Source organism: Lolium perenne, chromosome 2 (genome assembly GCF_019359855.2).
Source record: "Lolium perenne isolate Kyuss_39 chromosome 2, Kyuss_2.0, whole genome shotgun sequence".
In the NCBI taxonomy this organism is placed as follows: domain Eukaryota; kingdom Viridiplantae; phylum Streptophyta; class Magnoliopsida; order Poales; family Poaceae; genus Lolium; species Lolium perenne.
In genome coordinates, this window is record NC_067245.2 from 90,434,602 (window position 1) to 90,451,437 (window position 16,836).

The 16,836-nt window shown below is 45.9% G+C and overlaps 1 protein-coding gene across 1 annotated transcript; it reads left to right on the plus strand.

Moving 5' to 3' along the window:
• The first annotated feature begins 8,427 nt into the window (after positions 1 to 8,427).
• LOC127333222 (glucan endo-1,3-beta-glucosidase) lies at positions 8,428 to 10,764 on the plus strand. The gene is made up of 4 exons (XM_051359563.2): positions 8,428 to 8,546; positions 8,655 to 9,980; positions 10,077 to 10,334; positions 10,564 to 10,764. Exons 1-4 carry the CDS (start codon positions 8,474 to 8,476, stop codon positions 10,596 to 10,598), a joined length of 1,692 nt encoding a protein of 563 aa, XP_051215523.1. The 5' UTR covers positions 8,428 to 8,473; the 3' UTR covers positions 10,599 to 10,764.
• Positions 10,765 to 16,836: the final 6,072 nt, after the last annotated feature.

Sequence of the window (16,836 nt, forward strand, 5' to 3'; positions counted from 1 at the left end):
TGTGTTGGGGACACAAGAGACTTCTTGTATCGTGATTGCAGGGTTGCTTGAGAGGGATATCTTTGACCTCTTCCTCCCTGAGTCCGATAAACCTTGGGTGATTCACTTAAGGGAAACTTGCTGCTGTTCTACAAACCTCTGCTATTGGAGGCCCAACACTGTCTACAGGAATAGAAGCGTGCGTAGACATCAAGCTATTTTCTGGCGCCGTTGCCGGGGAGGTAAGGTAAAAGGTATTCACATCCTCCGACTACTAAGCTATTTCCTAGCACTGTTGCCGGTGTGTGAGTGCTCGAAGGTATTTCCTTTAGATCCTGCAATTGCATCTTTTTGTTTCTTGTTTTACACTAGTAAGGCATAATGGAAAACAACTATGAGCTTTTTAATTTATTTCCTGAGTTAAGACATAAATTCTGTGATGCGACAATTAAAAAACCTATGGAACCTTATTTGCATGCTAGTAGCAATGTTATTAGTATGAACACCATTGTTGATAATGCTATGGAAGAATTTAAGCTTGGGGAGGTCGGTTTAGATGAAGATGATATTTTTAGTCCCCCAAGTTTTGAGGAGAAAATTTACTTTGATGATACTTTGCCTCCTATTTATGATGATTATAATGATAGTGGTATTTTGGTGCCACCTACTATGGAGGATAAAGATTATTATGATTATACCATGCCTGCAATTTATGAAGATTACAATGATGGTTATGGTAGTTTTACTCCCACTATTACTAATAAAATTGATTATGCTTATGTGGAGAGTAATGATACTTTTATGCATGTGAATAAGAATGTTTTATGTGATACTTATATTGTTGAGTTTGTTCATGATGCCACTGAAAGTTATTATGTGAGAGGGAAACATGGTTGTATGCATCTTAATAATATTAAGTTTCCCCTCTTTATGTTGAGAATCTTGAAGTTGAACTTGTGTTGCCTTTTTATGCTTGTTGCTATGTGCTTTCAGTTCTTGTTTCCTTACAAGATTCCTTTTCATAGGAAGTGGGTTAGGCTTAAATGTGTTTTGAATTTGCTTCTTGATGCTCTCTTTTGCTTCAACTCTTATTTCTTGCAAGTGCATCATTAAAATTGCTGAGCCCATCTTAATGGCTATAAAGAAAGCACTTCTTGGGAGATAACCCATGTTTTTATTTTGCTACTGTTTTGTTGTGTCTTGGAAGTTGTTACTACTGTAGCAACCTCTCCTTATCTTTACTTTATTGCATTGTTGTGCCAAGTAAAGTCTTTGATAGTAGAGTTGATACTAGATTTGGATTACTGCGCAGAAACAGATTTCTTACTGTCACGAAATTGAGCAGCCCCGTCTGTAGGTAACTCAGAAAATTCTGCCAATTTACATGCGTGATCCTCAGATATGTACGCAACTTTCATTCAATTTGAGCTTTTTCATCTGAGCAAGTTAAGTGCCTCAGAAAAATTCGTCTTTACGGACTGTTCTGTTTTGACAGATTCTACATTTTATTTCGCATTGCCTCTTTTGCTATGTTGAATGGATTTCTTTGTTCCGTTAACTTTCAGTAGCTTTGTGCAATGTCCAGAAATGTTAATAATGATTTATGTCACCTCTGAATATATGAGTTTTCAATTATGCACTAACCCTCTAATGAGTTTGTTTCGAGTTTGGTGTGGAGGAAGTTTTTAAGGGTCAAGAGAGGAGGATGATACAATATGATCAAGAAGAGTGAAAAGTCTAAGCTTGGGGATGCCCCCGTAGTTCATCCCTGCATATTTCAAGAAGACTCAAGCATCTAAGCTTGGGGATGCCCAAGGCATCCCCTTCTTCATCGACAACTTATCAGGTCACCTCTAGTGAAACTATATTTTTATTCCGTCACATCTTATGTACTTTACTTGGAGCGTCTGTGTGCTTTTATTTTTGTTTTGTTATTTTCATTCTCTGAATAAATTCATGCTTGTGTGGGAGAGAGACACGCTCCACTCGTTCATATGAACACTAGTGTTCTTCTCTTTTACTTTTAATGTTCATGGCGAAGGTTGAAAACCGCTTCGTTAATTGCTATATGGTTGAAAACAGGAAATGCTTCATGTAGTAATTGGTATATGGTCTTGAATAATTTGATACTTGGCAATTGTTGTGCTCAAATAGATCATGTTTAAGCTCTTGCATCATGTACTTTGCACCCATTAATGAAGAACTACTGTAGAGCTTGTTGAAATTTGGTTTGCATGATTGGTCTCTCAAAGGTCTAGATATTTTCTGGTTAAGGTGTTTGAACAACAAGGAAGACGATGTAAAGACTTATAATGCTTACAATATGTTCATATGTGAGTCTTGCTACACCGTTTTATACTTGAGTTTGCTTCAAACAACCTTGCTAGCCTAGCCTTGTATTGAGAGGGAATTCTTCTCGTGCATCCAAATCCTTGAGCCAAAATTCATGCCATTTGTGTCCACCATACCTACCTACCACATGATATTTCTCTGCCATTCCAAAGTACATTACTTGAGTGCTACCTTTAAAATTCTATTCTTTGCCTTTACAATACATAGCTCATGGGAAAATAGCCTTAAAAACTATTGTGGTATTGAATATGTAGCTATGTATCTTATTTCTTATAAGTTGCTTGTTGAGCGGTAACCATGTTTCTGGGGACGCCATCAACTTTTACCTTTGTTGAATATCATGTGAGTTGCTATGCATGTTCGTCTTATCTGAAGTAAGGGCGATTTTCATGATCAAATGGTTTGAGTATGCATATTGTTAGAGAAGAACATTGGGCCGCTAACTAAAGCCATGAATCATGGTGGAAGTTTCAGTTTGGACACAAATCCTCAATCTCTTATGAGAATATTATCTGTTGTTAAATGCTTAAGCATTAAAAGAGGAGTCCATTATCTGTTGTCTATGTTGTCCCGGTATGGATGTCTAAGTTGAGAATAATCAAAAGCGAGAAATCCAATGCGAACTTTCTCCTTAGACCTCTCAGACAAAGTGCATAGAGGTACCTCTTTGTGACACTTGGTTGAAACATATGTTATACAATGATAATCCGTGTTAATCCAAGCTAATTAGGACAAGGTGCGAGCACTATTGGTATTCTATGCATGAGGCTTGCAACTTATAGAATGTCTTATACATAACACATATGATTTATTACTACCGTTGACAAAATTGTTTCTATGTTTTCAAAATAAAAGCTCTAGCACAAAAATAGTAATCCATGCTTCCCTCTGCGAAGGGCCATTCTTTTACTTTATGTTGAGTCAGTTTACCTACTTCTTTCCATCTTAGAAGCAAACACTTGTGTCAACTGTGTGCATTGATTCTTACATGTTTACCTATTGCACTTGTTATATTGCTTTATGTTGACAACTATCCATGAGATATGCATGTTGAAGTTGAAAGCAATTGCTGAAACTTAATCATCCTTTGTGTTGCTTCAATGCCTTCTACTTTGAATCTATTGCTTTATGAGTTAACTCTTATGCAAGACTTATTGATGCTTGTCTTGAAAGTACTATTCATGAAAAGTCTTTGCTATATGGTTCAGTTGTTTAGTCATTGTCTTTACTATTGCTTTGAATCACTTCATTCATCTCATATGCTTTACAATAATGTTGATCAAGATTATGTTGGTAGCATGTCACTTAAGAAATTATTCTTGTTATCGTTTACCTACTCGAGGGCGAGCAGGAACTAAGCTTGGGGATGCTTGATACGTCTCAAACGTATCTATAATTTCTTATGTTCCATGCTAGTTTTATGACAATACCTACATGTTTTGTTCACACTTTATATCGTTTTGATGCGTTTTCTGGAACTAACCTATTGACGAGATGCCGAAGTGCTAGTTCCTGTTTTCTGCTGTTTTTGGTTTCAGAAATCTTAGTAAGGAAATATTCTCGGAATTGGACGAAATCAACGCCCAGTATCTTATTTTTCCACGAAGCTTCCAGAACACCGGAGAGAGACCAGAGGGGAGCCAGGGGGGCCCCACACGCCAGGGCAGCGCGGCCAAGGGGTGGGGTGCGCCCCCCTATTGTGTGGCCCCACCAGGGCCCCTCCGAGGCTGCCCTTCCGCCTACTTAAGGACTCCGTCGCGAAAACCCTAAAGGAATAAGCCACGGGACGAGAAAAGTTACGCAGCCGCCACCATCGCGAAGCCAAGTTTCGGGGGACAGAAGTCTTTGTTCCGGCACGCCGCCGGGACGGGGAATTGCCCCCGGAAGGCATCTCCATCGACATCACCGCCATCTTCATCGCCGCTGCTGTCTCCTATGATGAGGAGGGAGTAGTTCTCCCTCGAGGCTAAGGGCTGTACCGGTAGCTATGTGGTGCATCATGTAGTACTTGGTATAAGCTATGATTGTGATCTCTTGTAGATTATGGAGTTAGCTATTACTATGATAGTATTGATGTGATCTATTCCCCCTTTCATAGTGTAATGGTGACAGTGTGTGCGCTATGTTAGTTCTCGGTCTAAATTGCAATGATCTATTATGCACGCTAAGGTTATTTAAATATGAACATCGAATGTTGTGGAGCTTGTTAACTCCGGCATTGAGGTGCTCTTGTAGCCCTACACAATGAATGGTGTTTGTCATCCAACAAGAGAGTGTAGAGAAAGTAGTATTTGTTTATTCAGTTATGTGATCAATGTTGAGAGTGTCCACTAGTGAAGGTAGGATCCCTAGGCCTTGTTTCCGAATAAGTTACACCACAGAGAATTGCTTCCCACGCCAGCAAGCTATTTTCTTCACACTCCGGACCCCGGCAACTAAGCTATTTTCTGGCACCGCTTGTTTACTGTTTTACTGCATCTTTACTTCCTGCAATATTACTACCATATATACCACCTGTGTTTTACTATCTCTTCGCCGAACTAGTGCACCTATACATCTGACAAGTGTATTAGGTGTGTTGGGGACACAAGAGACTTCTTGTATCGTGATTGCAGGGTTGCTTGAGAGGGATATCTTTGACCTCTTCCTCCCTGAGTTCGATAGACCTTGGGTGATTCACTTAAGGGAAACTTGCTGCTATTCTACAAACCTCTGCTCTTGGAGGCCCAACACTGTCTACAGGAATAGAAGCGTGCGTAGACATCAGCCTTCGTCGTCTGCGAAGGAGGTGAGCTCCTTCGAGTTCATCCTCCGTATCGACGAGGACCCCCTCTTCATTAAGCGACTACCGGATAAGTTTGCCGAGTTCGTCGACGAAGCCGAGCCGGCTGAGTTGCAGTTGCGGGAGGCCAGATGTGGCTTTTGCCGGTGGCCTGTTGAGGTCTTGTTCGACCGGCAGGGCAGGATGTACCTGCACACCAGGTAGGACAAGTTCGCCTGCACCCACAACTTCGAGGCTGGCTGTCTGGTCATCTTCGTCTATGAATCGTCAAGGTGTTCGACAAGACATACTGCCGCAGACACTACCACACGGACGAGTCCGGCGAGGACACTGATAGCTAGTACTGTTAGAGTGTTCTTTCTTTGCAGCGAATATGGCCAACGGCCAATTAAAGCCAGTAGTGTAGGTTTCTGTCTGTGCTTCCTGCGTATCTAAAAACATAAGGCACACAAAACCTAGCTGGATTTTCTGTTTGGGCGGCTGGGTGTCTGAGAGTGTTCTTTCTTATCAGCGAAAGCACGAAACCTGCGAGACCAACACTAGTTAGGTTTCTTTATTTGCAATTTTTGAACCATGTTTCAAACTATGTAGTATTTTGTAATGTTTTTATCTATGGTTAAATAAAAAATAGGTAAAAATATTATGCGTCGGGCTGCTGGAGGCACCCCAGACGCAATTGGACGTGCGGCCAAAAAAGACTATTTTCGTGTCCGCCAGCCGACGCAAACAGACGCGCACGATCACTTTGGACGTCTCCCCGTTGGAGATGCCCTTATGGTTCATTTACGTGGAGACGCCCGAGATACCCTTAGGGCCTGATTGGTTGCTCACAACTTTTGCTCGCATTTATGGAATATGGATCCGTGGATGCCGTCCGGATAAATGCAACCTCTAATCTACGTTGTGCAAGTTGTTTGGTTGCCAATATTTCCTACTCCGCATCAGTTGGGAAGCAACGTCCCTGGTGTTTGGTTGCCCACAAATCGCGCTTGAGAAAATGCACGATTGTTTGGTTACGTCCAGCGTGCGGAATACGATCACCTCCTAGATTTCTTGGTGAGTTTACCCAATTCACCAAAGATGTCCACAAGGTGTTCGACGAAATAGGAAATAACAAGGCAACAACCATAGATCACATAGATCACATCAAGGCTAGCATACGAATATTAGTTATAGCAGTGTATTTGCACCACAAGGGCACGAGCGACAGCTCATGATGCAACTTAAGTTCATCAACCGAGGGGTTACGTAAATACCACCCCGCAAAATATACATACGTGTCATCAGTGCAGATCAACCCTAACTTCTCCCAAAATGTACATCATGGATGCGGTGTTCATCATCAGCAACAGAACACCAATACAACAAGCATCCAATGCTCCGGCTCCTCACATGTAATATTTCGTCAGGAAGGCGTTGAACCAGGCCATCCTGGCATCAGGGGTCATCACCAGATACTTGGTCGCCCGTGCCTTGTTATCCATGAGGTGGCTCAGAGCATGGTGGACCGCGGCTTGAGTGATCGGAGCGGGTGGAACACGGCCGGTGTAGATCCTCTTCATTTGAGCATAGTTCTCTATGGGGCTGTTGAGAAGCTCTGCGTCCCTAGGGTGATTCTGCGATCACAAGGTTACTTAGTCCTTAGTCATGTGCAAGCTAACAACATGCATCATATTTGACTTACTGAATCAAGCATACAAGAGAAGTTGGGGAATGCGCTAACCTTGGTGTAGTCAAAGTATGCATCATCGTTCATCATTATAGTTGATGCATTCTTCACCCAACGCACCCCCTCCATCTTCTTCAGCTTGCATATATACATGAACCCACCTCGCTCTCTAGTGCCTCAGATGGTTGTAGACCCGATCAACACAAACCTCATGGCCAGTGTACTTCAGACTACTCGCAGAAATCGCTTTCAGGTCATGGTTCCTAAACAACGGCACTCCGACCTTCTCTTCCGTCACCAACTCGCACTCGCACACCCTGTTCAGCACGAAGGTGGACAGAGTGTCATGCCATCATGTTGGGCCTCTTCTTGATAGGGCAATACTTATCAGGCACCAGGATGTACCGGAGTGGCACAACATGCAACACAGACTTGGGCGACTGATCAATAGGGGTCGCGTCCTATACAGACAATCAAAGTATCGAAGTGCAAGAACAATGGTAAGCAACCTAGATGTTTCACACATCGAAGCTGTCATGAGAAGGTTAATCAACAATGGGAAGCATACAAGCATGGTAACAAGCTGCAGTGTACAAGTGCAAGCATGATACCAAAGTCAAGTTCCAAACAGCGTTGTGCGTACACAGATTGACCATAAAACAATAGCAATCTTCTATTCCCGCTGTCATGTATAAGTGCATAGCTGGTACAAGAAGTAGTTGTACACATCGTAGAATGAGTCCTCGTACCAACTATCGCACTTATACGTGGACGACTTGGCTTAGAAGAACACATACACATGTGTTCGATGAAATGACGGGCATTTGACGCTTACAGATCCAAGCAAGAACTAAGCAGAACTACTTCGGTTATAGATGGAAGCAAGAGACAAAGGTAAATTATGTTAGGTCTTACAGATCGAAGCACCAAGTAAGCAAAATAGGTACATCGAACCAAGAACTCTCTATCTCTACACACATCAACAACTTCGGTGTAGATCTAAGCTAGGGTAGGTAGGTACTCACCGAGATTTGGCAGTCGGACCAGGCGGAAGAAGACGACGACATCTCAGCCAGGCGGAGGAGGAAGAGCAGCCGCAGCGGACGTCCACCATCTGCAGACGAGCCCGTCACTTATCGTGGTCGCCGGCGAGTATCTATGGACGGATAGCACGAAAAGGGGGGAAATGGTGGCGCGTCTTTGGGCGGTGAGGTGGGTGGTGTAAATAGGAGGGATTATCGGCGGGAGGTGACCAAATTTCTCCCGCCGTATTTTCCCCGGTGCGTGCGAGCTCCCGCCATCTCTCCCTCACAACAACGCGGCGCAGTTTGGCTCCAGCGAGCGTGAGACGAGGTTGCATCGCTGGAAACGGCCGAATCGAGCGTTCCTCCGCATAAAGCTTTTCGAGTGCTTTAAAGTTCGTGCGATGCAAAGATTTTTTTCAACGCACGGATTTCTTCTCCCCAATGCGAAAAAACGCATTGTTGCAACCAAACACGGCCTCATACTTGTAGGTGCATTTTCCTTGGGCATCACTAAAAAAAGTGTAGCTGTATCCGGCACTTCTTTTTGGCGGCACATAGCTCCAAAACCTTGACATGCTTGTTGCCGGTTATAAATAGGGCTCCCTTCTGTGCTCGTCCCTCACACTGCTCAGCTACGAGTTCCCCTAACGACACAAATAGGACAGCATGCAACTCGTCACTTGCCTCCTCCTCCTGCTGTGCGCCGTCGGATTCCCCCTGCTGCTCTTCTTCCATGCAGGTAAATCACGTCAGCGCCAAGTATAAATTGAGGTTGATGTTTCAGGGGAATACTGTAGGTGCAGCTTTGTAACATCACATTCCATACGTTTCTTGGTGTACAATGCAGATGCAGGCGAGGTAGGCGTGTGCTACGGGAGAAACGGGGACAACCTGATGGACCCAGCGTCGGTGGTGCGGCTGCTGAAGAAGAACGGCGTCACCATGGTGAGGGTGTACGACACCGACCAGGCGGTGCTCAGCGCGATGGCCAACACCGGCATAAAGCTGGTGGTGGCGCTACCCAACGAGATGCTGGCCTCCGCGGCCGCCGACCCGAGCTGGGCGGTGCAGTGGGCGAAGAGCAACGTGAAGCCCTACTACCCCGCCACCGATATCCGCGGCGTGACCGTCGGCAACGAGGTCTTCCAGCAGGCCAAGGGGCTCACCCCGCAGCTCGTTCCGGCCATGAAGAACGTGCAGGCGGCGCTGGCTGGCCTAGGCCTTGCCGACGCCATCAAGGTGACCACGCCGATCGCGTTCGACGCGCTCAAGGCGTCGTCGTTCCCGCCGTCAAAAGGCCAATTCCGGGACGACATCGCGCAGTCGGTGATGAGCCCCATGCTCGACTTCTTGGAGCAGACCGGCTCGTACCTCATGGTGAACATCTACCCGTACAAGGCGTACGCGTCCACTAATGGCGCCATGGACATCAACTACGCGCTGTTCCGCCCCAACGCCGGCGTGGTCGATAGTGGGTCTGGGTTCACCTACCATAATCTATTTGATGCCCAGCTCGACACAGTGTACTATGCGATGGACGCAGTGCGTTCCTCCGGCAATCGCACGGCGGAGACGATGCTGAGGGGAAGGCGCAAACCACCTCCACCGCCTGTCCCCGTGAAACAAGGGGAGCACAGCTGGTGCACCTACTGCGACGGCGTGGAGAACTCCCAAACGTACACCAATAACCTCATCAAGCACGTGGTTTCCGGCGGCGCCAGCACCGCCTCCTCCTATAGCTATAGCCCGCTCGACGCCGGCGTCGGCACCCCGTACCGCCCCAACGAGGACATCTCCGTGTACATCTTCGAACTTTTCAACGAGAACGAGAAATCGAGCGCCGAAGAGAGCAACTATGGTCTGTTCTACCCGAACGGCCAGCCGGTGTACCAGGTCGACTTCATGGCCGGGGGCGCCCCCAGTCCAGCCAGGTCCAGCTGGTGCGTGGCGAACGCGGCGGCCGGGGATGCGCGCCTCCAGGCGGCCCTGGACTGGGCGTGCGGCCACGGCGCCGACTGCAGCGCCATCCAGCCCGGGAAGACGTGCTACCAGCCCAACACCAAGCTCGCGCACGCATCCTATGCGTTCAACGACTACTACCAGCGCAAGGGCCGGGCCAGCGGGACGTGCGACTTCGCCGGCGCCGCTTCCATTGTCTACCAGCAACCGGCAGGTGAGCTTCTTCTTCTGCTCGTGGTGTTTTAAGTTGTGGTGCTACAGATCGAGCTTGGTGATCTCACTGGGCGGAGTATATATATACTACTATTAGGCACCTGCGACCCGAACGCCGGGAGTTGGTGCGTGGCGAACGCGGCCGTCGGGGACTCGCGGCTCCAGGCGGCTCTGGACTACGCCTGCGGCCACGGCGCCGACTGCAGTGACATCCAGCCCGGCGCGCGTTGCTTCAATCCCGACACCAAGCTTGCCCACGCGTCCTACGCATTCAACGACTACTACCAGCGCAACGGCCGCTCCGACCAGTCGTGCGATTTCGGTGGCGCCGGCTCCGTTGTTCACCAGGCGCAAAGTGAGTTCATCTAGTGAGAGTCTGAGATAGTACGTAGTAGCGTCTATGAAAACCAGCGCGCGCGTTTTGGATTGAAAAACTACTAGCAAACAGAGATCTTAATGCTCACCCAATAATCCATCTGATTTTTACGTTTAAACTTTTTTTTACCACAAATAATAATGCACTCCTTGATTTTTAATCCGCAGGTTTAATCTTACCACTAGTGTTTATTCATTTTTTTTTGCAGAGATAGGCAGCTGCGTACTCCGATCAAGGGCCTGAAGCCCTGAACTGACGGCAGGTAGCAAAGATCAATAATCTCAGCACTCTGTTAAGGAAACTCTAGTAATTTGCTGCAAAACTAGGCAAATAAATCCATGTACTTCACAATCCGCATGTCTAAGACGGAGTATAATACAATGGTATCATAGCCTCTTTGCTGCATGTATATTTATGTACCGTGCCAAGCAGTCGCACAGCTCCAACAGAGCAATGATCCCTGTTGATCTTTTCATTCTCATATTAGGGGTTGTTTGTTCATAAGTTGTCTGAATTTCTTTTTTACACTGTGGGTCACGCTTCTATGTCTTTGTATCAACATCTTACCGTCTCATTTCAGGTCACTCCATACATAACCTACAAACCAAATCATCGACGAACATTTCACTAAAGTGCCACAGCTTCAAAGAATGCAATTTTAGTGTCAATTGTGAATTGTGATACTTCAAGTGAATGGGATTTTAGAACTTTGGGACAACCAGGAGTTAGCAAAAGTGTTCAAATATTTTTCATAAAAATATAGTCACGTTACCAGATGTTTTTTGCTGAAAGCTCCAAACCTGACCATAAAATTTGAGATCCAATTTGTTTATGTTATGTTCAATGTTCTGGCCGAAACAGTGGCAACATAGTGTCAATATGGATTGCACCTTGTTGAATGCTTTTGTATTTGTTTGTATCTACACTTTCTTTAGCCAAATGTCAAATGGAGTAACTAGTCTAGCCGAACTTTTGGCTTCAGCCTCCAGAGCATCACATCACCCCCACCCATAAATTGCATAGCATAAAGCTCAGTGACCGTAAGGCTGGTCATAGTGGGGAGTAACTTAGAGTAGTAACATAGTATGTCATGTTACTAGTCTAAGTTACTACCTCCATAGTGGGTAGTAACTTATATGTGGTGTCATGCATTGTGTCATTTATTATGTTGTAGACTCATCATGTCTTGGGGTGTGTGATGTTATGCTAACATAGCTAGTTACCACCTCACTCTCTTTCTTCATTTATTGATATGCCATGTCACCAAAATACCTTGAGATGTGTGATGTTACTACCTATTTTACTCCCACTATGAGTAGTCTAACCTCATTCACAGAGGCGTTCTCGTTCAATATGATATCCGATTGGTCGTATGACAACAAACAAGCTAAAGGTGATTCACCAAAATTTGAAAGCTAGCGAACATAGATCTTAATGCTCACCAAAGAATCCATCTAATTCTTAGGTTTACAATTTTTTTACAACAGATAATGCAGTCGTTGATTTTTACTCTGCAGGTTTAATCTTATCACCATTGTTGTTCAATTGTACGTCAGGTAACAAAGAGCAATAATCTCAGCTCTCTGTTTTCTTCGTGTAAATTCTAGTTTTTTGCTGCAAAACTAGGCAAATAAATCCATGTATTTCACAATCCACCGGTGCATGTATAATATAATACAGTGGTATCGTAGCGACCCGGACGTTTGGAACCTGGGTGCGCGCGCACCCATTTACGAAAAGTTCAAAAAAATGCTATTTAAAAGTTTCAAAAAAATGTGAAGTAAAATTTTGCATGTACATATCGTGTGAGTTTTCACGAAAAAATACCATTGTGTGTGGCCTGCATAAAAATGACAAAATGTCCAAATGAGAATAGTGAATACATTTTGTCATTTTTGTGTAGGTCACACACAATGGTATTTTTCCGTGAAAACACATACGAGTAAGTATCAACATAATATATACATGCAAAAATTTACTTCACATTTTTTTGAAACTTTTAAATAGTATTTTTTTGAACTTTTCGTAAATGGTGCGCGCGCACCCAGGATCCATTCACCATTTTCGGGTATCATAGCCTCTTTGCTGCCGGTATATTTATGCACCATAAGGTTTTGCTTGTGCAGCTCACACGGAGCAATTATTGATCCTCTTTTCGTTTTTTAGATAACATTTTATTTCTTAATATGTGTTCTTGATTTTTTATAAAATGATTGTTAGAGTTTGTAACATATTGGTATACGGTGTAGTACATCGATCCACTACGTATTGTACATGCCACGCGAGGGTTTTTTCATGTGCTATATAAACACGCAACCGATACCGGACGAGGGTATCGTTCGAGTCTAAACATGGACATGGTATCAGAGCCACCTCCCTTCATGACCTAGCTGCTGCATGACCCTGCCGCCGCCGCTCCCCAGCCCCCGGCGCCGCCGCCTACAACCAAGACAAACATCGTCGCCGCTATCCTTCACAGCCGCCGCCCATGACCATCCACGGCCGCCGCAGCTTCTCTAGCCGCTGCCGCCGCCCACGAACCAGATCGCCGCCGCTATCTGTCAGCCGCCGCCATCCTCACAACCCAAAACCCTAGATCATCATGAGCTCGTCCAATTCCACCGCCGCCGCCATGGCTGCTGCCCTAGGCACCCCCCCCCCCCGGCCCAACCTCTCACGCGCAACAACTATCTCCCATGGAAGGCCTTGGTGTTTCCCGCCTTCCGCAGAGCTGACGCCTTGGGGCTGCTCAACGGTACCGACCATGCGCCGCCCAAAACTCTGGACTCCGAAGATGCTGACAAGAACAAGATCACGGTGCCAAACCCGGCCTATGGTGCATGGCTCGCACGAGATCAGCAGGTGCTTCGGTTCCTGCTGAATTCGTTGTCCCCCACGTTCTTGATGTAAACTCCACCGCCGATGCATGGAAAACCATCACTACTATGTTTGCCTCTGCCTCCAGGTCTAAGGTGCAGCATCTACATGACAGGCTGAACAACACCAAGAAGCTATCCATGTCAGCAGATGAGTACTTCACGAAGATGAAGGGCTTCGCCTATGAGCTGGGTGCTCTCGGGAAGTCTCTTGATGAAGATGAGGTCATCAACCATGTCCTTAATGGCCTCGACAAGGGACACTACAACTCCCTCATCACCTCCGTCAACGGCAACCCAGGCACCTCCCTTGATGAGCTGTACGACCAGCTGTACGCGTACGACTTGCGCAATTGCGTGGAGGAGTCTACTGACTCCTTCTCTTCAATAGCAAACATGCCAAGCGTGACTACTGCCCGCGTGGGCGCACTCCTCCCCCGCACGGTCGCTCGCCTCCGCGTGGTGGTGGTGATGGTGGCTACCGCGGTCGCTCTCCTCCGCGTGGTGGTGGTGACGGTGGCTACCGTGGCCGCTCTCCTCCGCGCCGCTATGATGATGACCGCGGAAACCGCCGCTATGATGATGACCGCGACAATTGGCGCCGCGATGACATGCGCCATGATGACCGCCGCGATGAGTGCCGTGATGACAGGCGTCACGATGACCGCCGTGATGGTGGTGGTGATTTCCCTCGAGGCCGGCGGTCTGACCGGGCTCCCACTCCCTACGTCGACACTGAGTGTCAAATCTGCAAAATCCATGGTCACCCTGCTAGTGACTGCTGGTGGCGCTACTCGGATGACAAGAAGAACAATAGTGACCATGATCGCGAGCGTGATGACAAGGGTGCACATCTTGCATCGTATGGCGTTGACACCAATTGGTATACAAACACGGGTGCAACTGATCACATCACCGCTGAGTTGAGCAAGCTCTCTACACACGACAAGTATCAAGGCCAAGACCGTGTGCGCACGGCAGAAGGTACGGAAATGCATATTAGTCATATTGGTCATTCAGTTTTGCGCACCCCTCATAACTCGTCCAAACTCAATAACATATTGCATGTTCCTAGTGCCTCCAAAAATTTGTTATATGTTCACAAGTTTACTATTGATAATCACATCTTTATTGAGTTCCATCCTTTCTTTTTTTTGATCAAGGACCAGGAAACACGAAGAACTCTGTTTAAAGGCCCCTGCTATGGAGGTCTCTACCCTTTTATGCCCATATCTAATGAATCCTCCAAGCATGCTTACTTCACAATAAAGACGTCTTCATCCACATGGCATCGCCGCTTAGGACATCCCTCTTCGTTTATTGTTCAACAAGTTCTTAGGAGAAATAATATAGCTTACACCCCAGAAAGTACTCCATATATATGTAATTCTTGTTAGCTTGCCAAGAGTCACCAGTTGCCATATCCTATCTCCACCAGTTGCCAAGAATCATTTCTGTTGGGAAACATGCATACTATGTAAGCTTCATTGATGATTATAGCAAATTTACTTGGATCTACTTGCTTAAAAAGCGTTCAGATGTTTATCAAGCTTTTCTTAATTATCAACAGTATGTTGAACGCAAATTTGATAGGAATTTTTTTACTATGCAAACTGATTGGGGTGGTGAGTATGAAAAACTCAATGGTTTCTTTCAAAAGATTGGCATTGTTCATCATGTCTCCTGTCCTCATGCACATCAACAAAATGGTTCTACTGAAAGAAAACATCGTCATATAGTAGAAGTTGGTCTTGCACTTCATGCCAATGCATCCATGCCTCTTAAGTTTTGGGATGAAACTTTTCTTACCGCCACATTTCTCATAAATATTCTTCCTACCAAAATTCTTGATCTTAAAAGTCCAACCGAATGTCTTCTGAATGTTACACCCAATTATGATGCTCTTTGCACTTTTGGTTGTGCGTGTTGGCCTAATCTCCGTCCATACAATAAACGAAAACCTGCTTTTCGTTCTACTCGGTGTGTCTTTATTGGCTATAGTCCACTTCATAAGGGTGTCAAATGTCTTGATGTTTCCACTGGCAGAGTTTATGTTTCTCGAGATGTTGTTTTTGATGAGAATGTCTTTCCTTTTGCCTCGCTTCATCCTAATGTCGGTGCCCTCCTAAAGAAAGAAATTCTACTTCTTCCTACATCCTCCACATCCACATCACATGGGGATTGATGGCGTGTATTTCACACGTTCGTTGGGCAACCCCAAGAGGAAGGTATGATGCGCACAGCAGCAAGTTTTCCCTCAGAAAGAAACCAAGGTTTATCGAACCAGGAGGAGCCAAGAAGCACGTTGAAGGTTGATGGCGGCGGGATGTAGTGCGGCGCAACACCAGTGATTCCGGCGCCAACGTGGAACCTGCACAACACAACCAAAGTACTTTGCCCCAACGAAACAGTGAGGTTGTCAATCTCACCGGCTTGCTGTAACAAAGGATTAACCGTATTGTGTGGAAGATGATTGTTTGCAGAAAACAGTAGAATAGTATTGCAGTAGATTGTATTTCAGTAAAGAGAATTGGACCGGGATCCACAGTTCACTAGAGGTGTCTCTCCCATAAGACGAACAGCATGTTGGGTGAACAAATTACAGTTGGGCAATTGACAAATAAAGAGAGCATGACCATGCACATACATATCATGATGAGTATAGTGAGATTTAATTGGGCATTACGACAAAGTACATAGACCGTCATCCAACTGCATCTATGCCTAAAAAGTCCACCTTCAGGTTATCATCCGAACCCCCTCCAGTATTAAGTTGCTAACAACAGACAATTGCATTAAGTATGGTGCGTAATGTAACTAGTGACTACATCCTTGAACATAGCACTAATGTTTTATCCCTAGTGGCAACAGCACAACACAACCTTAGAACTTTCTCACACATCGTCCAGTGTCAATGCAGGCATGAACCCACTATCGAGCATAAGTACTCCCTCTTGGAGTTACAAGCATCTACTTGGCCAGAGCATCTACTAGTAACGGAGAGCATGCAAGATCATAAACAACACATAGATATAACTTTGATAATCAACATAACAAGTATTCTCTATTCATCGGATCCTAACAAACGCAACATATAGAATTACAGATAGATGATCTTGATCATGTTAGGCAGCTCACAAGATCCGACAATGAAGCACAATGGGGAGAAGACAACCATCTAGCTACTGCTATGGACCCATAGTCCAGGGGTAGACTACTCACACATCACACCGGAGGCGACCATGGCGGCGTAGAGTCCTCCGGGAGATGATTCCCCTCTCCGGCAGGGTGCCGGAGGCGATCTCTGGATCCCCGAGATGGGATCGGCGGTGGCGGCGTCTCCGGGAAGGTTTTCCGTATCGTGGCTCTCGGTACCGGGGGTTTCGTCACGGAGACTTTTTATAGGCGGAAGGGTAGGTCAAGAGGCGGCACGGGGCCCCACACCACGTGCCGGCGCTGCCAAGGGGGGGCAGCGCAGCCCTATGGTTTGGCTCACCTGTGGACCCTCTTCGTCTCTCCTTCGTACTTCGAAGCTTCGTGAGAAAATAGGCCCCCTGGGCTTTGATTTCGTCCAATTCCGAGAATATTTCCTTACTAGGATTTCT